We start from the raw sequence: 26,396 nt of genomic DNA on the forward strand, positions 1-26,396 counted from the left end.
TTGTCGGTTAGTAGCTCTGAAATATCAACGATCAAAGTAATTTATTATCTGTAGAGTCCGAATATCATCCGCCTACCGATCTTGATCTGTTAAGGGGTGTTCGATTGATCGATCGAGAGCAGCGTCGGCCTGCTCAGCCGACATATAGTTGGCAATTACTTTCAGGATTGTCTGTTCGTTTGGTGGGTCGGAGTCGGATGTTAGTCGGTGTGTGTCACAGAATGGTTGGTTTATGGAGGTCGGTCGGTTTACTCCAATAGTTCCCCCCACTTTCGAGTCCAATGGTGAATCATCGCGTGCATCGTCACGTGGTTAATTGCCTTGGACAAAAGGAGTTGCTATCTGTCATGTCGAATCCTGGCTCTATCACCACTTTCGTTGGAATACGGTCGAACAGTCATTTTGTCGCTTTCGAGCCGTCATATCGATAGGAGAATCTGGTGTCAGGCGTCGTATCAAAAAGGTGAGCCGACACCAGCTGTTACATTAAAAAGGTGAACCGACGTCGCGAGATTTAATTCTGGCATGTAGATTTTTGCCATGTATCGGGGCGCCATTGAGTCAGAGGCGTTCACGCGGATAGGGATGACATGGTTCAATCTGGGGTAGGTGTGTCAAACCATCCGATCCATGGTCGGCCCAGATGTTGCCACATGTCGTCATCCGATAGATCTTTGATTCGATCGCTTTCATCTCGATCGTTGATAGATCCTATATTTAGGGTCACTCTTAGCCAAATCTTCACTTTTTCCTGTCCTTGGTACTGAAACTCTGTCGGGTCGTTGCCCCTACACCCAAGGTTGTTGCTCCAACTCAGGTTAACTTTTCTTTCGAATCCTTTTTCCTTGAAGTTCTTGTCTTCTTTAGAGTCATTTTCATGGCAAGGGTTTCTCCTTCTCGAGAGGATCAGTCGGAGAATCTGACTGATGAGTCTCAATTGAGTCCGGACATGGAGGCTTCTTCACTTTTGGAATCGAATGTTGAACGGCTTTGGGAGTAATTTTACATCCCAGAGCAGTTTCAGCTTTCCACCCCTGAAGCTGATCGTCGAGTGAATAACCCACCATCGGGCATATGGCCTTCTACGTCGAAGATCTTTGGACGGTCTTCGATTTTCGATTCCAAAATTTGTCCGAAATATCTTGGATTACTATGGACTCTATCCGGCTCAGCTGGCATCGAATTCGATCTGGCTGATAATCAGTTTTTCTTTATTATGTCATATGTTGCCGACCGTCCCCCGCCTTTCTTTTTTTCGGGCTTTTTTCGTCCTCCGATCCCACCCGAAGGCTCGAGGGTGGTGGTTCTTCAACCCTCAAAAAAATCTTTCATTCATCATCGATCTTCCATCGTCTATTCATGGATAGAAGAATCAATTTTTCTTCGCCTCTTCTTCTCTTCCTTGGAGTTTTTCTTCTCGTTGGGACAACCCCCGAACTGGTCCTAATGACAACAGTCGAGTGGAGGTTGACGATCAGAAGGACTTTCATCGGCTGAGAAATATATCGGTCCTGAAGCAGAGAGAGCTTGTAATCAAACAGGCTCTTTATGATGCCGGTCATAGTTCAGTTCCTTGCCTAGGTATAGTACAGTTCAATTGGTCAGTTATTCTTGATCTTCTTCTTGTTTGCTAACTTGCACTGACTTCCATTGTAATTGCAACTATGTAGCAAAGAGTACGTGTGTCGGATGCCGACATTCATCATCACGCTGTCAAGAAGAGGGCAGCATCTGAGGTCGGGCCTTCACGTCCATCGAAGAGGCATCAGGCACCAGCTCCGGCCGATGTTTCGACATCGGCCATGGAACCTGACGTCCCATCGGTATTGGGTTCCAATCATATCTTGGCACTATCGGCTCCGACAGTGCTTCCTGCTGCACCGTCTGAGGAGGGGCCAGTAAGGGGGACCACTGAAGCAACATCAATGGTCTCACCATTCGAGGAGGTTCGGGTCGAGGTAGAAGAACCCGAGCAATCTGTGGCTGCACCAGTCGCTCCTTCAGTCGGGGCGCAGTCGAACTCGAGCTTCCCCTCGCTCTCGAACATGGGGCCGCTGACAAAAGATCGGGGGAAAGCTCTGGCGGCATCGATGGATGAAGCCACCTCAAAGGGCCATGCGATGCACTTCAACCTCTGAGTGCCCGAGGGTGAATCAGCTTTGGTCAATTTCGTATTGGCCAAGCGACTATGTCAGGCGATCCTTCTTTCGGTTGATCAGAAGCGTCGGAGGAAGCGATCGGTGGTCAAGATATTTTTGTCCTTTTATCCGACAATCATCGAGATAAGTTTCTTCGATAAAATCCTTCTTTCTTTTTCTCTTTTTTTTTTAACTGACTTATCCTTTGTCTGTAGTTGATCCACGATATGTCCGATCTGGAGGCCGACTACACAAAGTTCGTCGATATTCGGAGTGCGTGGGAGAATAAGATAGTGGCCGCTGACGTCGAAAAGGCAGCCACGCTTGAACAACTCAAGTCGGCGGCGGAGTGGGAAGCCAAACTTCAAGAGGAGATTTTCTGACTTACCGATGACTTGGCATCCTCGGGGGCCGAACTTAAATCGGCTCACGAGACTATTTCGACTCTTGATGCATAGGTCAAGAGCAAGAGGTATTCTCTCCACCAACTTTGACGAGAGCAAGATGGGTGCATTGAAGAACTCGAAGCTGAATATGGGTGTCATCGGGCCAATCTGGAAAGGTTGGCACTGGCTGAAGAAGAATTGTTATCTGCTCAAGCCGATGCTGATTTGGCAAAGGCAGAAGTAGAGTCGGCAAAAGAAGCACTAGGTCGGATAGTTGAAGATTTTCGAGTCTCGAAAGAGTTCAAGGAAGAGATCCTTAAAGGTGGCTTCGCTTCGTATCGTGTCGGGTATGAAGACGGCCGTGATGCGGTCAGAAAGTTATATCCGGATCTCGATCTGGGTAGCATTGTCCCTCCGAGATTAGAAGATGGTGCTGATGAAGAAGAAGCCACTCCGACACAGGGTGAAGCACCGATCGAGCCCGAAATCATTCAAGTTGGCGACGTTACCCCGAACAAAGGAACGATGACGAAGCTTAGTCGGTGTATCTTTTTATTTTTTGTAAAGAAAGTTATAATCGGACTTTGATCCAATTTTGTAATCTTTTCTGATACTGAATGAAAATATTTTTCTTCAAGATAGAATTTTTATTTGCAAAAATATCTGTGATGTCCGTCTGTGAAGTAATTTTTGAGTATAGATCGTAGATCTGATCATTCTGGAGATTGTAAGGTCTGCTAGTCGTGTAGTTTCTAATGTATTTAGTTAGGATAACGATAGTAAGTCATATATCTATTATCCGGACCTTGATCACATTTATACGTCGTATTATCTGATAAACGATGGCAAGCCGAATATTTCTCGACTGACCGTGGCCATGTCGGTATAATTCCAATTTGATCTTGGTCATTTTGGTATTTTATCTTTCTTAGTTGATACCAAGTTGGTAAATTAGCCAGCCATTTGCATGAAAAGCTGACTATGGGGGCGGCATGATTTTTTGGAGGAAATCTGCATGGCTGGCGCTAGCCTTCCATTGAAGTAGATAGGTCGGTTCTGTAGGAGAGTCGGGATGCAGTCGATGGTCAGGTTGAAGGTTTCTGACTTCTTTGGAAAATCAGACCCCAAGCCATGACTTCGATGATCTAACCTTCACAACGAGGACTGACATTTCATTAGAAGTCTGATTTATGATTCTGGAACAGAACTGTATTTTCAAGTGCATACAAGGATCACTGATAGTACAACTTTAGATTGTCGGTTTCCATGTTCGGAGAATAGTCAAACCTTCCAAGGTTTTGAGCCGATAGGCACCCGGTCTATTTGTCTCTGATATCTTGTAGGGTCCTTCCCAGTTCGGAGATAGCTTTCCTTGATCTAGAGGTTTTGAAATTTCTATTTTTCTCAAAACCAAGTCTCCTGGTCGGAAAACTTTCGGCTTGACTTTGGTGTTATAGTACCGAGCTATCTTCTGTCGGTACATTGCCATGCGAAGTTGAGCTTTATGTCGGAGTTCTGTAGAAGATCTAAGTCGGCTCTCTGACACTCGGAGTTGTCTGGTTCATTGTATTGCTTAACTCTTGTCGATGGTAACCCGATCTCGAGTGAGATCATCGCCTCTGTTCCGTAGGCTAAGTTGAAAGGAGACTCTCCAGTCGGTATACGGAGAGTTGTCCAATACGCCCATAAGATTGGATATAGCTTTTCGATCCAAAGATCTTTAGCCTCATTTAGTCGGATCTTTAACCCATGCAAGATTATTCGATTGGTCACCTCATTCTCTCCGTTTGATTGCGGGTGCCTGACTGATGTAAGCTTATATATAATATGAAACTTTGTACAAAATTCTCTGAAGTCCTGATTATCGAATTATCGTCTGTTGTCGGTGATGATGGTATGCGACAGTTCAAATCTGTAGATGATGAATTTCTAAACGAAGTCTTCCATTTTGCATTCAGTGATTTGGGACAGGGATTCGATTTCTATCCACTTGATAAAATAGTCGATTGCGACCACTATGAATTTTTTTTGGTCAAACGTCGGAGGAAAAGGATCGAGTATGTCGATTCACCACTAAGCGAAAGGTCAGGATGCGACAATGGACGTTAGCCGACTGGCAGGTTGATGCTGTATGTTGGCATACTTCTGGCATGGTTCGTACCTTCGGACCAAGTCAGCCGCATCTTTTTTCATGGTGGGCCAATAGTAATCTTGTCGCAAAATTTTGTAGGCTAGGGACTTGCCCCCCAAGTGGCTTTCACAAATTCCTTCATGTACTTCTCTAAGTGCATAGTCGACATCGGTCGATCCTAGGCACATCAATAAAGGAAGGAAGAATGACCTTTTGTAGAGACGACCATCGATCATCACATACTGGGAAGCTGCCCATCAGGTTCATTTTGCTTCCACAAGATCTTCAGGGAGGACTCTGTCGGACAGATATCGAATGATCAGATCCATCCAACTAGATTCGACTGTTAGCTGTAATACTTTTTCATTTTTGTCGATGCTCGATTGCTCAAGACACTCCACAAATATTCGGCCTAGCGAACTATAAGCAGTCATTGCCAGTCTGAAAAGTGCATCGGTTCGAGCATTCTCAGCCCTGGGTATATGGAAGATCTCGAAGTATCTTAAATTCATCATGAGGTCTTTCACCTTTTGAAGGTATGTTGCCATGATCGGATCCCGAGCTTCGAATTTGCTTTTGACTTGTCCCACGATCAGTTTAGAGTCAGTGAAGACTTTCAGACTGTCAATCTCAAGCTCCTTAGCCATTTTCAAACTAGATAAGAGAGCTTCATATTCTGCTTGATTATTTGAAGCTTTGAAGTTGAACCGAAGGGCATACTCGGTGACTACCCCTTCTGAGTTGGTGAGAATGAGACCAGCTCCACTATCTTGAGCATTCGATGCCCTATCAATATGCAGCACCCAGATCGACCTTAGGTTGGGCTCGGGGGTTGTAGCCTTCTTCGTAGTTGCATCTTCCGACTTATTGTCAGCTATTGTGCATTCTACGATGAAGTCGGCTAGAACTTGTGCCTTCATGGATGATCGTGGTCGATATTGTATGTCGAATTCGCCTAGCTTCACCATCCACTTCACCATTCATCCTGATGTATCAAGATGGTGCAGGATCGCTTTTAATGGTTGATCGATAAGGACCACAATGGAGTGTGCCTGGAAGTAAGGGTGGAGCCGTTGCGCCGATATGATCAGAGCGTAGATCATTTTCTCCGCTCTTGAATATCGAATTTCGACGTTGTGGAGTACTTTGCTGGTGTAGTAGATGGATCGGTGAATTTGATTTTCATCTTCCAGAATGAGTATCAAGCTAATCGCCTCTGTCGATGTCGCCAAGTAGAGATATAGTATTTCTCCGACCTTTGATTTTATGAGCAAAGGTGGAGAAATCAGATACTTTTTCAGGTCTTCGAAGGCTTGTCGGCATTCATTTGATCAGGAGAAATCTTTCGTTTGCCTCAAAGTCTTGAAGAATGATAGACACCTCTCAGTCGATCTAGAGATAAATCGGTTGAGTGCGGTGATCTGCCATTCAGTTGTTGTACCTCTTTCTTCGTATTTGGGTGCTTCACGTCGATGATAGCTTTTATTTTCTCAGAGTTGGCTTCGATCTCTCATTACAAAATAAGAAATCCAAAAATTTCTCTGAGATCACTCCGAACGCATATTTGGTCGGATTTAATCTCATTTGGTATCGTCGGAGTGTGTTGAAAGCTTCTTTCAAATCTCGAATATGGTTCAAAGTCTGAGTGCCTTTCACCAGCATGTCATCTACGTATACTTCCATGTTTCATTCGATCTGTGCTTTGAAGATTTTGTTGACGAGTCGTTGATAGGTGGCTCCAGTATTTTTCAGACCGAAAGGTATTACTTTGTAGCAGTATAAGCCTTTGTCAATCATGAAAGCCGTGTATTCCTCATCCTTTGGTACCATGTGGATTTGATTATATCCAGCAAAGACATCCATGAAGCTCAGTAGTCGATGACCTGATGTCGCATCTACCAGCTGATCGATCTTTGACAGTGGAAAGCTGTCTTTCGGACAGGCTCGATTCAGGTCAGTATAGTCGATGCAGATCCTTCATTTTTTATTAGTCTTTTTCACTATGACTACGTTGGCGAGCCAGTCTGGATATGTGGCTTCTCTGATGAAGCCCACTGCGAGTAGTTTGTCGACTTCTCCATTGATGGCTTTTTGTCTTTTCGGGGCAAAGAATCGCTTTTTCTGTCTCACTGGCTTGACGTTTGAATTGATGTTAAGCCGATGAGTTATTATTTTCGAAGAAATACCGGGCATGTCTATGGTTGACCAAGCAAAGATGTCGGCAATGGTTTTGAGCAATTTGATTAGTTATTGTCACTTCGAGTCGGACAATTATGATCCAATTCGGATCGTTTGCTCAGGATTTTCTGTTAGCGGGATGGAAGTCAATTGTTTGGCTTGTTCACCCCTTTCCTGATTCTCCCTTTGGCCTAATTTGTCAGTCGATAGAGAGTCCTCAGGTTTATTATTCTGAGCGGAGATCATGAAACAGCGTCGAGCGAGTTGTTGATCTCTGTGCATTTTTTCGATGCCATTTTTGGTCGAAAATCGAACCAACAGGTGGTATGTCGAGACTATCACTCTTAGTGCATTTAGTCCGGGTCTTCGGAGTCTGACGTTGTAGGCTGAGGGTACTCGGACGACCATAAAGCTTATGAAGATGATGCTTTGTTGTGGTTCAATCCCAGTAGTTAAGGGGAGGGTGATTTCTCCTTCCACTGTAACCTTATCTCCAGTGAAGCCGACTAACGGTGTCGAGATTTTTTTGAGTCGATCAATCGACAATTTCATTCAGAAGAAGGTCAAGTAAAACAGAATGTCAGTTGAGCTTCTATTATCAATAAGTATCCTTTTTATATCATAATTCGCTATTGTTGTCGAAACAACAACAGCGCCATCGTGGAGAGTTTGAATTCTCCAAGCATCTTCCTCCGAGAAGGTTATTACATCATGGAGTCTTGATCGCTTCATTGACTCCTCATCGAAAGTTGCCCCCCCAGTCTAGCCGTCTGGTGATCATGTTGATGACTCCCATGGTTGGTTGGTTATTCACAGCTTCCTCAGTCGTTTGGGGTTGTCAATCGAGAGGGGGTTGAGTCGGTGGCTCCCTTTTATGTTTTTCGAGGTAGCCATATCGTATCAGGGTTTCTATTTCATCCTTGAGCTGGATGCATTGTTCGGTATCATGGCCATGGTCTCAGTGGAACCGGTAATACTTTCTTCGATCACGGTTCCTCACTTTCATCGACGGAGGGTGTCATAGATATTTCGTCCCTTCGATCTCCATGAGGATTTATGCATGAGGAGCAAAGAGAGGGGTATAGAAATTATACCTGTTATGTGTCAGCCTTGGACTCCATCGTCGGGGTGAGGCTTGCTTATTGGATGGGGGCCTGCTTGTTTCAGCTGGAGCCCCACTCTTCTTGTTCTTTTTCTTCTGACCTTTATTTTCTATCTGGCGTCGGTTAGAAGCTCCTTCGTTCGCGTACATGTATTTGTACGTGCGTTCTAAGAGTTCAGCATATGTCCGAGGAAGAATTTTATTCAATGAGTATGTGAATCAGGATCCCCTCAGACCTCTTTTCATGGACAATATGGCCATATCTTCGTTGAGGTCTCTGACCTCAAGCGTGATCGTGTTGAATTGGGCCATGAAATCTCAGAGTATTTCAATCTCTCCTTGTTTGATCGAAAAGAGACTATTCGAAGTTCGTGGCGGCCTCCGGTTGGTACTGAAATGGGCCACGAAGGAATATTCCAGCTGCTCGAAGGAGTGGATACTTTCCAATCGAAGCTCAAAGTACTAGGCCCGAGCAGCTTTCCGAAGTGTAGCCGAGAAGCTGATGCACAGGAAGGCGTCGGTTGCTCCTTGGATTGTCATGAGAGCCTTGTAGCTCTCGAGGTGATCGATTAGGTCGGTGGAACCGTCATAGGGCTCCACATGCGGTATCTTGAACCAAGTTGGGATCAGTTCATTCAAAAAAATCGGGAGAGAGGCTGGGCGGTATGGAAATCGAAGTCGTTTGATGATTTCTGACCATCTATCTGGAGTTGGGCGAGTTGGCGGTCGATTTTCTCAAACTTATGTTCGTAGTCTTCAAGCCACCGATGGTGGGAGACTCCAAGGGTTGATCCTCCCAATGAATTAGAGACAGATGGTGTTCACGATCGCTTTCCTTTCCTTGCTCGATCTAACTGGGAAGAAGAGAGGCACCGTGAATGGTGGGTGGCGTGTCGAGATTGCCATGAGTGCCGCTGCTCAACCCGTTGAGAGAGCCGAGATCGTCGCTCTAGTAGAGGAGACGGAGATCATCGCAGAAGATGATGGCTATGCTTGGAAGGCGCTGAATGCGCTACTAGTTGCTCCACCGACGGTTGTGGTGGCTGGGTTTGCAGTTGCTGGAGGGTTTTGACTGCCTCCATAAGGACATTCATTTGTTGCATGATCACAGCAATCCGAGCGTCTGTGGTAACAACGAAGCGTAGACAACTGGGCTCTGCTACCGGAGGCAGGGGAGGAGCCTCTTCCCGGCGAAAAGAGTGTCTTGTCAAGCCGGTCACCATTGATCGTTGAGCTCTGATTCTCATCATTGCGAGTTTTCTTTTGGCCGCTGTTTGCCCCTACTTGGCACGTCAATTTGTTGCTGTCAATCCCCTCACCGTCTATTCGTCGGGAACGAACACCTGCACAATAAAGTCCGTGCTGATCGGAGTTGTTTCCGATAGGGATCCTCTAATGCTTAAGTCAGAAGGAGATTTGGCAACAAAAGAATAGGAACGGAGACAGAGCTCAGCGTATCAAAAATTAGCTTATCAAAACTTGTTGCCTTATCCCCTTTTTATAAAGTAGATCATCGTAACTGTCGGATATAGTCCCGCATTTAGCGGCGTAGAATCATAAGGTGATAATCTCGTAGTGGGTTATTAATCTTCATAGATTACGCCGCAGTATCAGTGGAATAACCGTCCATGACGATTATGATATATTTGAATGAGTCGGCCGACTGTGCGTCGATTGTCGGTTAGTAGCTTTGAAATACCGACGGCCGAAGTAATTTATTGTCTGTAGAGTCCGAATATCAGCCACCTAGCGATCTTGATTCGGTGAGGGATGTTCGGTTGGTCGGTCGAGAGTAGCGTCGATCTGCTCAGCCGACATAGAGTTGGCAATTGCTTCCAGAATTGTCTATTTGTTTGGTGGGTCAGAATCGGATGTCGGTCGGTGTATGTCGGAGAGCAGTTGGTTTACTCCAACAAAGAGGGAGCATTTGAGACTCAAAATGCTTAAAGTCAGTCAGTTGAGGTAGGTTCCAGCTTTACAAATGATTCCTCCCAACCCCGAAGAAAAGGTATACTGTACGGCTATAATCCCCCTCCATTCCCTGTCCAACATGGCATCAAGTCCCTCTGCCTCAAATATGTGGAATGGAACGGGGAGATTTGTGAAGAGACCTAGTAGTACTTATTTAAAAAGGCATCATATTTTCGCTGTGGAAAGTTTGCAGTGGTTCCGGATGCCACTTGATGTGATCTTCTTATTTTGCTCTGTCTGCTTCTTCTCAAGGGGGGAGCCGCACATGCCTTGCCGAAAAGGAGGAGCCGCACATTGATCTCGCTGGCAAAAAGTTGAACATGCCAAGGATTACAATTCTCTTAGGAAGGTTTTTGAATAATTTCCTGAACAACGCTCTTTCTTTTTAGAGGCATAGGATTGGTTTCTTCTTACTGTGAATAACAAATTGCTTCGTATGCACCACTAGGGGTGGAAATAGGCCAGGCCAGACTAGGCCAGGCTTTGGCTTAAACAGACCAGATCTGTATTGTAAAATATTAGCCTGAGTCTGACCTGTTGGACTGGTTCAAACTTAAAATGAGGTTCGGCCTGGTCTGTTTTGCAAAATAAAAAAGCCTGATCTAGCCTGAAAGCCTATTTAAAAGTAGGGATGAAAATAGACCAGATCAGGCCAGGTTTTGGCTTAATTGGATATTGATGGGTAAGATCAATAATTAATTAATTATATATATTAATAAAATAATAATTTTTATTAAATTATATATATATATATATATATATATATATATATATAATTTATACAGACCAGTCTGCAGGCTTTCAGGCCAGGCTTTGAAATTTTAGGCCTGACCTATTTATTTAAACAGGCCTTTTTAAAAGCCTATACCTAGCTTATTTAGATAAATAGGTCAGATCAGGCCAGGCCATAGGCCCTGACAGGCCGCCTGGTCTATTTCTATCCCTACACACGACTCCCATCAAAAATAATGCCTTACCGTCTAATATCTTTTACTAAGGGTTTAGATTCTCTCAGTTTTGTACCTATGCTAAACAGAGTTTATGCTCTCCAATTTGGGATTTAATGAAAGACGTCTAGCCTTACAACCACAACTATCCAAGTATTGCTCATGGATTGCCCAAAAGGATCTGCTCTAATCTGCCATTTCTACACACCCCACTGTTCGATCCACCAACATCCAAACAAAACTTGCTGTACCAATCGATATACATATCAGCCATACCATATATTGATACTAGACCAATATATGATTCAGAGAGTGTATTGACATTTGGTACACCGAATTAGATACCATATCAAATATACATATCCGCTGATGGGAGTGAGCACTTAGCCCACATGTTCATCATCAATCATATAAGTGGGCATCATAATTGGAATGCTCCACATGCAATTCCAGTTATTTTTTCGCATGAAGTGCAAATGGGCTGTTTTTGGTATAGATTCTGTGACTTATATGGGTTCTGCTGCTTTCACTATTACTTCCCAAATGATGTGTCAATAAAAGCTGCTACTGATGGGAAGGGACATATGTTCTATGGTTATGGTGTTATTGATGTCTTGCTTGATTTGTGGGAGGCAAATTCAACTGAAGCTTTTTTCAGGAAGGGCTCTACTGCTCAAATATCTATACTGTGCCTAGGGCTCATGTTGGTGGATCTTGGAGTATTGCTACTCTGTATCTCTGCTTCACTTTCTCGGTGGCCTTTATTTTTGGTCAAAGATGTTGCTGTTCTTTGGCTAATTTGGGTTCCTGTTGTATATGTTGGTATATATGGACAGACTTTGAATAGTTGGATTTTCTTGGGTTGGATTTTTTATACATGTTGTTCTGGTTTTGGGTGTGATCCAGTTTTGGGCTTCTGTACTCACTGTTGTATAAACTTTGAACAGATATTAGTATAGTTCCTCATCATTTACCAAAATAATATATATATATATATATATATATATATAACAATGCTGTAATAAGATAATAACCATACGAAATTTAGTACCAAAATGATGAACTTTGAAGTCAAAGTTAAACCACTATTGTTGCTGAAAAAACTTCTGTGATGCAGTGCATCAAATCAAATCATACGGTTGTTGGCAACTGCCCCCGATACTAGATCTACGAGATGGCATCATGCTGGCAGATTCTTAAAGGTAAAGGACTATCATATAATGGAGACGGACTTTATTATAATTTGTGACATTTGTGTTTATTCTTAAATTTATTTCAGGTGATGAGAAAACTTCTATATCTACTAGTTATCATACATTTTTCTTACATTTTATTAAAGTATTACAAAAGAGTTGCCATATGCTACTTTCTTCTTGAAATAAATGGTCATTTTGAGTAAGATGAAAAAACAAAATTATCAGTTGGAGGGGGCAGACCGTTAAGCGACCATAAAGATTTTTTGCTCCTTGTTTATCAAAGCCAAAATTTATAAAATCATAAAGTGAAGCCATATGTGTGTGTGTGTGCATACATTCACAGGCTAGGACCACATAATTTTTCTGGAGACTCAATCTAACATTATAAGTGAACCATGCGTCAATGTTATTGCAGTCATTCAATTAAGCAGCAGCCTATCATTTCCATACTCTGAAACCCATAAAAGAACACATAAACATGACCACTAAAATCCATAAACAAAACAGTCGTAAATCCATGCGCATTAGAAATTCAACATTGAGATTGGTCATACTCGAGTGCAAATGTCAATTACTCTGGAAAACGACCAAACATCTTGCACGATTACAGTGACAGGAATCTTGCACAAAAACCTGAAAATTTTCACAGAAACAAAAGCTCACTTCCTTGCCTTCTTTCCCGTCACATTTGATGCCAGATCTCTAAGAAACTTGACGGACTTGGTCACAGGGGAATTGGCAGCCATGAGATTATACAGAACGCTCTCCACCTCGCCGATGGACGGCCGCCTCCTAAACCTCGAAACCACTTTCAACTCCCCACTCTTCCCTTCCTCCTCCACCATCACCACCCACCCCTCCCCACTCAACACCCCATCCCTCACACACTTGAACACCACACCCTTCCTTCTGCTGAGAACTCCTCTCACCTCCAATCCCATGAACGAATACACCACGTCGAAAGACCCGACGAAGCTCCCCATTCCCCCATCCAAGTCCTTCTCCTCCTCAAACCCCCACTTGGGGTTGAACAACACCACGGGTTTGGGATTCAGACCGTTAGTGACCGTTCTTATCTCCTCCACCTGGGACGCCTCCGGCGCCAAAAACACCGCCAAGTCGCCAGAACTCAGGACTTCAGAAGTAATAGAACCCAAGTCCGAGTTGATGACCGAGTCGACCAAGCTGAAAGCCTGTTGGGCAAATTCGGCTAGTTTTGGAGTGGACCAGAGGATCAGTATGTTTGGTTTAGAGCCCTTTTTGGTGACGGGAAGGTCTGAGAAGAAGTTGAAGGCGAGTTGCGCGAGCGAGTCGGGCGACTCATCGAGGACCGGTATCTCGACTCGGTATCTGGGCTGCCGCTGTTTCTTTAGCTTCCTGGTGGGGAGGGGGATTGGGTTGTTGAGGGGTTTCTGCAAGGTGGTGGAGAGGCAGGTCTTGGCCTGGGAGATTGCTTCTTCTTTGGTGAAGGGTGGGGAGTAGGAGGTGGAAGAGGCCTCTTGGGTTGGGTGAAACGAGCAGGTAGTCAGTCTGCATAAGGGCTTTTGTGAGAGAGGGAGGTGAGGGTGTGTAAAAGGAATGGAGCGAGGTGGAGAGAGAAGAGACTTGAAGCTTAGGATCGGAGGTGGGGATTTGAGAGTAGTTTGAGAAGGATGGAGTTTGAGGAGATTGGAGGCCAACATTATTAAAGGGTAAGCAAAACGCAGTCGATCCTATCTTCTGGAATTGGGGGTGGGATCGATATCATCTATTATTGCCCACAACCGATGGCCAATATTGCATTTCATCCTCTGCGGTCCATGTGCGGTTGAGATGTCATCCTGACCATCCTTTCGATAGAGCTCATTACATTATGAATGGTCCGGTAACAATAAGGGTGACTGCCATTTCGTTTGCTGTGATGTGGCAGGTAGATGCTACGGTTAATTCCGGGAGATGAACATGAGAAGAAACAGGAAGGGTGGTTTTTTATAAATTTATCTAGGATCGATATATAATTCAAATTTATATTAAATTAGCCCAGGGCAGCAACAAAGTCTGTTAAAGCTAGTGAATTAAAGCAAATTTCATTAATTTTGCATAGTTCAATTTACAATTCTTTTCAAATTATCCACAATTGTTTCCAACATTTCAAAAACCCTGAAACATTCTACCAAAAAATCCCTCCCTTGTAATTAGAGCTGAAACTGAATCGGATACCAATATACACATACACATTTATTTTATTTAATAAATATAGATATTATTCGGATGTAAAATTTATATCCATATTGATTATAAACAGATACGGATACAATTTGGATACTTCAAGTATGAATATAATTATAAATATAACTTAGATAATCAAATTTTCTGACTACAGAACCAAAGATATTACTGAAATAGATGATAAATCAAGCTAATAATATGTTTATATGATTATATATTTTGCTTAAAAATTACAAATCGGATTGCTATCATAATAAGAGACAATATCGGCCAACATACCAGGCTACTAGGGTAACATTTTTTTTTTTTTTTCAGACAAAAATAGTAGGAAAAAAATTTTAATTAAAAATGCTAGCTCGACACTTTGCCACCAACTTCCAGTGACACACGATACTCAGCACTACATAAATCCAGCATTACAAGAGTTGCATTCAGGATGGGGGTAGCGCAACACTATTTCTTCAGTCTGGCAACTTCCTCCCAAGGTTAAACCTGATGGAGAATACAGCTTTTGAGGAAATTGGGTACATGCTAGTATGGTGCAGATTTAATCAATACTAATTAGGTTTGCTGAACCAAATGGAATTCTCAAGATCAAATCCTAACATTCTTTTTTAACACATGAACGGGTGCGCCAACACCCTCACTTTCTGTCCACCCCATAAAGTTCGCACTGTGCCTCCTTCTGTCAACCTACACAAAACGATTACCCTGGCATTGTTGAGGTGTTCTCCATCACATGTTACTAATTAAACTATGGAGCCAAGCTACATGATCATAAGCTATAAATTCAAGCCTCTCTATTTTTCCTTGCACAAGGATCAAGATTATCTAATCATACAGTAAGTGCAAAGAGTAGAGGAACAAACATTAGGTGCAAGCAAACATGTTGATCAAGTTGCCAGCGTGCCAGTCCGAGCCATCTGGCAACGAAGTTAGCACCGATCATCCTGCTCCAGGTCTCTGATTGATAGGCCACTACAAAGTGAACTCTTGCTTGTCAAGCATAGATGATGTTCTATAGAATATTAATACATATGAAAAACTAGGAAATTATCTCAACCTCATTCCATATCAGACGAAGCATTTTTTCTCTCACGCCTTGCATCTCTAAGACATCACACCAGATGATTGCATAGCTCGCAAAAGTTTGATCCATATTGGCAATCTTTATAGCATTGGGTGCTTAATTTTTGGCCATACCGGCATGTTTTAATTCCTCGTACACCTTAATCTCAAATAAACAAAACTTAGAACTACTGAACTGTATGACTCACCTAATGTATATAACTTTGGCAGAGCCGATAACTAGGTCTCGTTTCTTGTCCCATTTAGTAACTGTAATCTCACGTCAATCGCGTAAGCAAGATCAACTTTTAAGATTATCATTGACATGACTCCAGGAAATTCATGGCATCGAATGCTGGATTTCTTAACTACAGTTGCCACCTTTTTGCAAATGATGCAGCCCTGCATCAGCATAATCAAAAAGGAAATGATGACATTGAAACAGGAACATCTCCCTGATAAAAACACCATCTAAGTGCCCCAGCAACGGGGCTTGTTTGGTCCAATAAGTGACGATGCCTTAACAGAGAACATGGAATGCTGGCCGAAGGGCAGGGGAGGAAACCAACTAGATAATGGCTAGAAAATTCCCAAGCAAAGAGAAGTGAATCTAATATAAATCAAGCTACAAGAGCGGTGCCCAAGGTCTTCTTATGGGAATGATAATTGGGCAATAACATATGAACAGATATCATCTCTCCAATATGTATAACGTCATGAATTTACAGTCAAAATACAAAATATTTCTAACTTCCTACTATAGACTGAACCTAAAATACATAAGACACAATTATAAGTAGGTATTCAATATGCAACGTCACAATAACCAGTATTAAAAATACAACTTTTATTTTGTCGATATGTAAAACTGGAGTTATTCCTATGAAATAGGGGAAAAGAAGAAAATCATCCATCATCACCAATCATCACATCTGATCATTCTGCACAACCATCAATTTTTCCATTCTCAGCAAACATAAGAATGTTACTTCACTAAAAAAAGCCTACAAGATAAGTAAATAACTATTTGAGAATGCTCAAGTAAATGCACGGTTTAGTCTTAAAAAAATGCTTATCAATGGTGTAACCAGACTCTGTTCCTCAAGTGCTGACCAAGCCCAACCATTTAGTGCTGTGTTTCGGAATACCAACTGGATACAACACCCAATAGACATTTATCATACGGTTTCACCACAAGGAAACCCAACGTGCTAGAACCAAAAAATCGAACGCCCTTCGTGTCGAGATCAAGATTGCCAACTTCTTATTTAAAATTCGAAGATACAGACATATAAGATTTTGCAGAACAGTTATTTATAAGATCTGGTTATCCATCAGATAGTTTGACAACAAGTTTGGAACTTGATCCTGATATCAGCTTCAACACTTTCTCTATAAAAGATTATATTATTGCTGGATGAGTTTTCTCTTGTTAAATTAGTTCCAGCATCAAGGGGGATAGGGTGGAGTACTTTAGGTTTCGAACAAATCAGGAAAATTAAGTCGAACAATGCAAAATTTCCTATTTTCAAGAAATTGATCCATCAGTTAAGAACGATTTAATAAAAATCAAGCCAAAACCGAAATTCGCATCAACAAAGAAGGAAACCCTAACAATTTCACGCACAAACCATGTATTCTGATGCACGAATCATCGTCAGTGATCTTAAAATTTCACATTCTTTTTACATTAAAAAAGAGATAGATTCTGAGTGTTTTTTCAAGATGTACCAACAGTCAGAAGACTATCCGGAGCTGGGGGGCGTCGGACCCAGCGGCCGGGATGATCTCCCACCGACACGGCTCGAGCTCGTCGGAGACCGGGCAGTACCCGGCCAACGTCACGTTGTCGCCGGAGGCCGCCGCCGACCCGAACTCGAACACCGTCACGTCCAACGGACGCCGCACCTCCACCGCCCCGTTCATCCCGGGGACCTCCTCCGCCGGCTTCGTGCTGCCGGGGACCTTCGCTTCGCCCTTCGCCGCCGGTTGCGGTGGAGGCGACGGCGCGTCCTTTCCCTTCCACCAGGACAGCAACCCCATGGCTCCACCGAGGGACAGACAGAAGGAGGCCGAGATGGCTACGCCTAGGGTTTTGGACGGACCGTCCAAAGCTCGGAGAGAAGATAAAAGGCCCCTTAGTAAAAGGGTGTTTGGGAAACGGTGTATGTGCTGTATAAGCAAATGGTGAGAATCTATGGGGCCTGTGTCAAACTACAGCTAAAGTTGTAAGGGTGCCACTTTACACGTGTAACCCACTCGACAGGCCTACTAGAGTGGGTCCTACCTGACCTATTCAGAGAGGAGGTGACGATAGATAATGGTAATACCTGATTATTTACGAGCTTCATGCCCATCGACCCCTTCCTACACTTTGTTTCATATCCGAATTATATTATGTACATTACTAACTTATGGAGTCTACTCTCTCTTTTTTTTTTTTTTTTAAGATAGCAAAATGTAAATTATTTATAATGATTATAATGATCATGAAGGAAAAAAGATTGTGATTGATCATAAGAAAAATTAATTATATGAAAGGGTACAAAATATATGTTTAATTGTTCTATTTTTATTTGATTGATGTAAATAATATTTAATTTTTTAATATATTTTTGTTTACTATTTTCATTATTATTAAAATTTTAGTTTATTATATTTTATGTAATTTTTATTTTATTTAATATACATGAAATCTTGAAATTTATTTTTATATTTTTTTATTTATTTGATTTATCTATAAAAATAATGACTTTATAATTTTATCCATCCATTCTTATCATAAGATTAGTTCGAGATGAGTATAGATAACAATCCATCGAACCATACCATCCAACGCCATTTCTAAAAGTGACAAAACTGATGCATCATAATTGTGGATAGACGAGTAGAGATTGGAGCAAAATATGCTGCACAAACTTTAAGAAAAAATGGATCAATTACATAGATGGGAGTTTGACCAACCCAACAATTTTTTCTTTCTTGTTATAAAAAAATTATTTATAGCAATTTGTGCATAATTCTTGGAAAAAAAAAATCCAAATAAGTGTCTGATAACCCATCATATTATTTCATGATTTCATAATTTTGTCAGACTAGAATTTAGTTCTCTCATCATTTCCTACATTTATGATCCTAAGATTTAAAGTGGCTCGCTTATCTTAGACATTTTTTAGTTCATAGGTAAACTGCAATGCCACTAACATACTATGTTACTCTTGTGGTGGAAATGAAATTTTCTTTTTACTTAGACATAAAATATTTCCAGAAGAGAAGAGTTCAACCCCGAGGTGAACTGCATGCATCGGAAGGCTTCTATAGTGAATTATAATTAAGGTGGAGCGAAGGCAGATTGAAATTTCTTGAATTTAATTTATTGCCTTGTAATCCCATAAGACATTTTAATTATCCACCAAACAGCATGTGCTTCATAAATATTAGCCTTCACAAAGTAACAATGTTATTTGTAGAAAGCCTTTATTTTGAGAAAAGGGTTAAGGAATTCTAACCTATTTATTGAATACAGCTTTTATATTAGCATATACAAGAGACGAAGGAGAGGAGGAAGGATGATAAAAATGTACTGAAATCATTTTACACTGATTCAATATAAGATTCCCTCGTTGGTTTGCTGAAACTCCTTTAATCCTAAAAGCACACAAAAACAAGCTTTAGGGGATGTAGAAGAGCATGGCTTCTCTGCACTCAGATGCAGATATATGGCCATGCGCTCCTCTCTAATAGCATTCAAACATAGCACTTCTAAAGAACCCAGTCCATGACAAATGTTAGGTACGTAGAAAGTTAAGGTGAGATATTGTTCAACCTTATTTCGAGCATAAAATAGCTTTATGATTCATGAGCAAGGATTATTCTTCTAACTATACTAGAAAAAAGTTACATATAAATAGGGGTGGAACTGAGCCGGGTTGGGCCGGATCCTACCCCTACCCGAGCCCGAAGCCCGAAAAGTCTGGCCCAAAAATTATTTTCAAACTTCGGGCTAGACTTAAGCCTGATAAATGCTTAAAAATCCCGGCCCGAGCCTGGCCTGAGCCTCGGCCCGAGCTCGGTCCGAATCTATTTGGACCGGCCTAAATCTATTTGGGCCAGCCCGAACATGATATGGCCCTAGCTCATGCCCGTCCGCTCCCTCTCCTCCACACTGCCGCCATCGAGACTGCTGAGATCGCTTTCAAGGCCATCTCTGGCACTTCGTCTCTGCTAACTCCACCCCCTTCAATGGCCCTGCCACCGTCGCCGTCCAATCACAGGCCACCGGCTTCTGAAGCTTTGAATCCTTCTCCGCCATCCCCCTCCAGCTCGCCAACAACAGTGAGAGCCCCTCGATGGGTTTCTTCCTCTCCGGCATCGTGTTTCGTCGCATTCAGTCAATAGGATTTGGGCCTGCAGCATTCTTAAGCAAGGAATGGGATTTGGCCCGCAGATGGATCGATCGCGGTTTCTTCCTCTCCGGCGTGTTCCAAAGCAAGGAATGGAATCTGGCCTACTGGTGGATCGATCGGCTTCGGAGCTTCAAATCTCTAACTCTAGGGGTGATTTTCGATGGGTGACAGTCAGCCGTATCGTCACCGTCTTTTTTGTTGAGATAGAGGAGCGGGGTAAGGACCTAGGGCTGCTGGAGCTGGGAGGAGAGCTTCATGAGGTGGATCTAACCGTTGATGAAGAGCTCATTAGCGGAGGTCATGGATCAAGCGGTAAAGGCGGTGGAGGATGGGAAGCAGACGGATGTAGGAGCTGCAGATGAACTGGTCGGGCTGTAGTCCATTGATAGGCCCAAGCCCAGCCCAAAAATGAAATGGGCAATCTTTCTAAGCCCAATCCCGGCCTAATTTTATTTGGGCCTAGCCCAGAGCCCAGCCTGTAGTTGGGCCAGCTCGAAGCCCATTAGGCCGGCCCAAGCCCATTTTCAGCCTTATATATAAAAGATAAAAAATAAAAGGTAACAATAGATTATCCTGTTGTAACATATGTTTTATTGCGGAAACAATCTATAGACACATGATTAACTAACACAACACTAATAAGCCTTTAAAAACATGGGATACATTTGATAATAGTTCACGGAGGATTGAAAGAAATAAAGATCAGCTTATTCTGTTTATTCCACTTTAATTGCAAATGTTGGAAAAGCAAAAACTTATTTTAAACTTATAAGAAGGAAATATAGATCCCTGACATTTATCCAGAAAAAGATATATTTCTAGGCAAAAAAGAGCCTTTCTTTTGAAGATAAAAAATTTATTCAGATATCTATATTTTTTTGAATAAATATTTTTCAAATAATATTTAGATAAAAAATAATATATCTATTTTTTTTTATGTATTAGGAAATAGCTTGGGAATCTGTTATTCATGTTCTCTTGTGTTATTAGTTTTCTGAATAAGTTGCTATGATCTATCCATATTTTCTATAAAATTTTTTACGATATAAATATTATTATTATTATATAATAATATAATATTATAAATTATATTACTATTATAATATATTATAATAATATTATAATATATTATAATAATATAATATATTATTATTATATTATATAATATTATATTATATTATATTATATTATATTATATTATATTATGATATACTATATCATAATATAATATATTTTTATATTATATTATATTATTATTTTAAAATTAAAGATATATTAAGAATGAATTAAAAATATTATTTTTTAGTTAATGAAAAAGTAATTTAGCCACTCCTTAGGTGAATAAGATTTTTCATCATTTGATGGATAAATATTATCCATGAAAAAGTAACTTATCTATAAGAGCATATATTTTTTTGAATACATATTATAAAAAAATTAATCAATTTTTTTATTGACCAACTTATCCATATTTTCATAATTTTTAAGATAGATAAGTTATTTTTTCATAGATAGTATTTATCTATGAAATAGAAAAAAATCTTACCCATCTAAGAGATGGCTAAATCATTTTTTCACCAATTGAAAAAATATTTTTTTTAATTCATTCCTAATATACTCTTAACTTTATAATAATATTATAATAATATAATATATTATAATATAATATATCATATTATACTATTATATATAATAATATTTATATAATAAAGAGTATTATGAAAAATAAGGATAGATCTTATTAACTATTGTGTTCAATCCCTTGGAGTACCTGACGTCGGTGAAGAGCACATGCAAAAGAAGTCCACACTGACTAGAGTTATGTTCGATGGAGATCCTCCGATGCTTAAATCAGTAGAGAGTGATCGAACAGGAAGTAGTATATCAAAATTGATAGAGTATCAGTCCAAAAGTATCTTACCCCTTGTTTATTCCCTTACCTCCCCTTTATAGGTGACTCGGGTATAACTGTCAAGCACGTGGTCTCACTTTTTATGACAATAAGGTGTAGTTATCCCAATTATCGGGCCATATTTATAGAGTTAGTAAGTAATTTATACCCACTAACGATCGTGGCATGTAGTTATTATCTACGATTGTAGTATCGTGATTATATATTTAGCAATCGACCATTTGATAGTCGGCAGTCGATTGTTTGACAGTCGGCCATTATGATGCTGGTTTGATCTTGAAGATGGTCAGTTGGTCATGATATGAAGATGGTCAGTCGGTCATGAAGATGGTCAGTTGGCCATGATAAAAAGATGGTCAGTCGGTCATAAAAATGATCAGTCCACTATGACATAAAGATGGTCAGTCGGCTATAATATGAAGATAGTCAATCGGCCATGAAGATGTTGCTTCAGTCATGATGACTCAAGTTTAGTCATAATGACTCTGCTTTGGTCAGATGACTCTGGTTCGACCATAATGACTCTATTTCGACTAGATGACTCTCATGAAAGCTGAATTCTGAAAGTTTTTTCTCTTTCAGAGCCTTCCCTCTTGAGATCTCTTGGCTCTTCTTATATAGATATGGAACAAAGGATCAATCTCAAATATGAGAGCCGTCGTAGAATCGAAGAAAGCAAATCTGATTGTCCCAACAGTTGCTCCTCACTCTCAAGTTTAAGATGGCTTAATGCATTGGATGATAGGAGTCGGTGTATCTTCTGTCTTGACTTTGAGTTCTAATTCTGTGGTTATTTTAGTTGATAATGAAAGAAAATTTTCTTTTATTATCGACCTTAGTCTGATTTTATTGCCTTCAGTTCATAGTGAAAAAAAAATTTCTTTGTGTTGTCTTTTTGATGTGATTATCATTCATCATAGATAACTATTAAATATTTTCTGACTAACCAAAGTTGAGTTGGCAAATTCTTTCGATTGATCGTAGTCGAGTCGGCATATTGTTCTATCCAACCATAGTTTAGTCAGTATATTATTCCATCCGATCAAAATTGAGTCGACATGTTGTTCTGTCCGATCGGAGTCGAGTCAGTATATTATTTCGTCTAATCATAGTCAAGTCGGTATGTTGTTCCATCCGACTGAAATCGAGTCAGCATATTATTCCATTCGACCGTAGTCAAGTTGGCATATTAGTCCTCTTGGGACTCATTTCGATTTCGAGATCGATATTTTTCTGCTTTGGCCCTTCGGGGCTTGAGCCGGAGCTTGTATTTATCATCGAATTATCTTTGAGTTGGAGCTCATATTTATCGTCGAATCATCTTGAGCCGGAGCTCATTATATCATATGTCAATTGAAAGTATATTGCAAATCGAACATGTCGTTTGAATATATTATGTCTTAAGGATAACTTTACTGAAGATACAGTCATAGATTGTTGGCATTCCATGTTTGAAGGACAATTGTTCCACCGTAGAAGAATATTATTGTAGATTGTTTTGTTGATCCAAAACATGATCGTAAGTCATTTTATTATAGAGGAGTATAGTCATTATTTGGAGAAACTTTTCAAATCGTCGATCTAGATCGATTCATTATTTGGAAGGAGCTTTCCGTATCATCGATCACGATCGATTCATCGTTTGGAGAAGCTTTTCGAATCATCGATCACAATCGATTCATCATTTGGAGAAGCTTTCAAAATTATCGATCATGATCGATTCATCATTTGGAGAAGCTTTCAGAATCATCAATCATGATCGATTCATTGTTTGAAGAAGCTTTCTAAATATATATCGTCATTTTTTCTTATCAGCTTTGTAGGGGGAATAGGTAGCGATCGATGCATTGAGAGTGATGGACTGAGTGGTGTGGCCAATCCCTCCGATGAGACTGTCTTCGAGATTATACCATCATCGATTATTAGCTGTGTCAAAATAAGGTAGCCAATAATTGGCGGTGCAGTTTGAAGGAGCGATCAAGGATGGTGGGGCTCCCTTGATTGTTACTGTGGAGCATGGAGCTCTATGTTCTTGCTCAGATAGCATCTTCCCATGAGAAGATCGTCAGCCATTATTGATGGATGTCTTCTGAATTTTTTCTCTTACCATTGCTCTTTAAGGATTTGTTTGCCTCTCTACCTGACGTGCCAATCTGTTGCGGCCAATCCCCTGAAGCATCTGACGTCGATGAAGAGCATCTGCAAAAGAAATCCACACTGACCAGAGTTATATCCGATGGAGATTCTTCAATGCTTAAGTTAGTGAAAAGTGATCGAACATGAAGTAAAATATCAAAATTGATAAAGTATCAGCCCATAAGTATCTTACCCCTTGTCTATTCCCTTATCTCCCCTTTACAAGTGACTCGGGTGTAACCATCGAGCATGTAATTCTATTTTGTATGACACTAAGTGATAGTTACTCTGATTATCAGGCCATAATCATGGAGTTAGTAGATAATTTATATCTACTAACGATCGTGGCATGTAGTTATTATCCACCATTGTAATATCATGATTCTATATTTAGCAATCGGCCATTTGACGATCGGCCATTTGACAGTCGGCAGTCGGTTGTTTGACAGTCAGCCATTATGATGCTAGTTTGATCATGAAGATGGTCATTCAGCCATGAAGATGGTCAATCAACCATGATATTAAGATGGTCAATCGGCCATGATATGAAAATGATTAGTCGGCCATAACATGAAGATGATCAGTCGGCCATGAAGATGATCAGTCAGCCATGACATAAAAATGATCAATCGACGATGAAGATGGTCAGTCAACTATGACAGATGGTCAGTCGGCCATGAAGATGTTGCTTCAGCCATGATGCTCAAGTTCAACCATGATGACTCTGCTTTAGCTAGATGACTCTGGTTCGGCCATAATGACTCTGCTTCGGCTAGATGACTCTCATGAGAGCTGAATTCTGAGAGTTTTTTCTCTTCCAAAGCCTTTCCTCTTGGGATCTCTTGGCTCTTCTTATATAGGTAGGAAACAAAGGACTGATCTCAAATATGGGAGCCGATGTAGAATCGGGGGGAGCAAATTCGATTGTCCCAACAGTAACTTAATCAGAAAGCTGGTAATACAAAAGATCATAGATAAAAAATTTTCAAGCCATTTTCTAATATATAAAAGAATATGGATAAATTATTTTTTTATCTAAATATTGTTAAGAAAATACTTATCCAAAAAATATAATTTTTTAAATAATTTTTTATCCTCAAAAGAACGAACTTAGGACCTATTATTTTGTAAGTAAATATCATGAAAAAGTTAATCAACTTTTTTATTGACTAATTTATCCATATTCTCACATTTTTCAAAATAAAAAATTTACTTTCCTATAGATAGCATTTAGCAATGAAATAAAAAAAATCTTATCCACTTAGGGGGTGGTAAATTATTTTTTTATAGCTAGTAAAATAGATATTTAATTTTATTTCTAAGATATCCCACTCTCATTTCCAAAGCCTCTAGCATTTAATGCTTAATAACTCAGTTGTCACTTGTCCACTTTCTTCAAACCTAAAAAGCATAAAGAATATTATAAAAAATATGGATAAATTTTAGTAATTTATCCAGAAAAATAGTAATGCAAAAAATATAGATAACAGATTATGAAGCCACTTTCTCATATATAAAAAAATATGCATAAATTATTTTTCTATCTAATTTTGTCTGAAAAATATTTATCTAAATAAATATAAATTTTTAGATAAATTTTTATCCATAAAAGAATAGACTATTAAGGTAAGAATATCACCAATATGTTCCTAATCTTAACACAATTATCTGGCCACCAAGTAGCCCCCAAGCTCAAATTACAAACCCATGTCACTGACCTTAGCAGTTATTTAGCTGGGGCTCTTTATTTATAAAGATAATGTATTGATAACAATGTATTAATAAAGATAATATATGCTTGTCTTGATAAGGATTTTGGTTTGTGTCAACGATTTTAACATAAGCAGTTGGATAATGAAAGTGACAAAGGATGGTCCAACCTTCCAGAGCATGGATGCTTGTAGTGTACAGTCTGTGCTCTAGAGTGTTGTAGATTCTTGAATAACCGTCATTAGAAGATAGACATCCATCAAATGAAATGATCTAAAAGTTATCTAGAAATTCCTAGTACTCCATGGTGCATCCATGCATGCGCCACAAAGGATTTCAATGGAACTTCCAGAACTGATCTCAATTAGAGCACCTAACAATGCATTCCAACATTCAATTCGAAGCCACGTGGTACTCGATTATGGCATCCATAGTGTTCCTGGCACTGAGCAGTTAATCCTTGTTGGGTGGATGTCTGGTCTGGACACCACCTTTCAAGATCTTTTTAGTACCACGCGATGCAGCAGGAAGAAAGAAGAAACAAAACAAAACAATCAAAATACGTGGATCAGTCACAAAAGGGCTCGCCTCCACGGGGCATACAAACTTCACTATGAAAAAAAAAATTTTACAAGAGGAGACCTCACCCTCAATCCTTGTATACCCAATTCTCTCTCTCTAGAAGTTTTCCTCTCAAAAGCTCTCTCTCTCTTGAAAGACCCCCTGAACCCTTGAAGTGCTTGGCGACCGCTGTCCAGAGCCTCCTGCTCCTTTCTCAGCAACGCACGCTTCTTCTTCGGTTCCGTATGGCATCCACAGTGCAAAACCAAACCCCATACCTTCTCTGTTGCCTCACAGAGCTTTTAAAGGGCTTAAACAGGGTTTAGATTAGGTTTAGGAGTCCTTA

The 26,396-nt window shown here is 40.5% G+C and overlaps 2 protein-coding genes across 6 annotated transcripts; both read right to left on the reverse strand.

Annotated features, from left to right (window-relative positions):
- Positions 1-12,600: 12,600 nt before the first annotated feature.
- On the reverse strand, positions 12,601-13,787 carry LOC105052310 (uncharacterized). The gene has a single exon (XM_010933083.3). The coding sequence runs from the start codon at positions 13,729-13,731 to the stop codon at positions 12,709-12,711; it is 1,023 nt and encodes a 340-aa protein (XP_010931385.1). The 5' UTR covers positions 13,732-13,787; the 3' UTR covers positions 12,601-12,708.
- Positions 13,788-14,734: 947 nt separating this feature from the next.
- Positions 14,735-17,489, reverse strand: LOC105052319 (uncharacterized). Of its 5 annotated transcripts, none has more exons than XM_073252330.1 (2): positions 17,057-17,489; positions 14,735-14,749 (listed from the first exon to the last, which is right to left on the reverse strand). In XM_073252330.1, the coding sequence occupies exon 1, from the start codon at positions 17,366-17,368 to the stop codon at positions 17,063-17,065; it is 306 nt and encodes a 101-aa protein (XP_073108431.1). In that variant the 5' UTR covers positions 17,369-17,489; the 3' UTR covers positions 14,735-14,749; positions 17,057-17,062. The 5 variants fall into 5 exon arrangements, with proteins under 5 accessions (XP_073108431.1, XP_073108427.1, XP_073108428.1 ...); XM_073252326.1 differs by lacking the exon at positions 14,735-14,749 and adding an exon at positions 14,935-14,950; XM_073252327.1 differs by lacking the exon at positions 14,735-14,749 and adding an exon at positions 15,220-15,235.
- Between the last annotated feature and the right edge of the window lie 8,907 nt (positions 17,490-26,396).

This window comes from Elaeis guineensis, chromosome 2, assembly GCF_000442705.2.
Source record: "Elaeis guineensis isolate ETL-2024a chromosome 2, EG11, whole genome shotgun sequence".
NCBI classification, from domain to species: Eukaryota; Viridiplantae; Streptophyta; class Magnoliopsida; order Arecales; family Arecaceae; genus Elaeis; species Elaeis guineensis.

Excerpts from the sequence above, each read along its gene's own strand:
- LOC105052310 (XM_010933083.3), bottom strand. The coding sequence starts at position 13,731 with ATGTTGGCCTCCAATCTCCTCAAACTCCATCCTTCTCAAACTACTCTC.
- LOC105052319 (XM_073252330.1), bottom strand. The coding sequence starts at position 17,368 with ATGGGGTTGCTGTCCTGGTGGAAGGGAAAGGACGCGCCGTCGCCTCCA.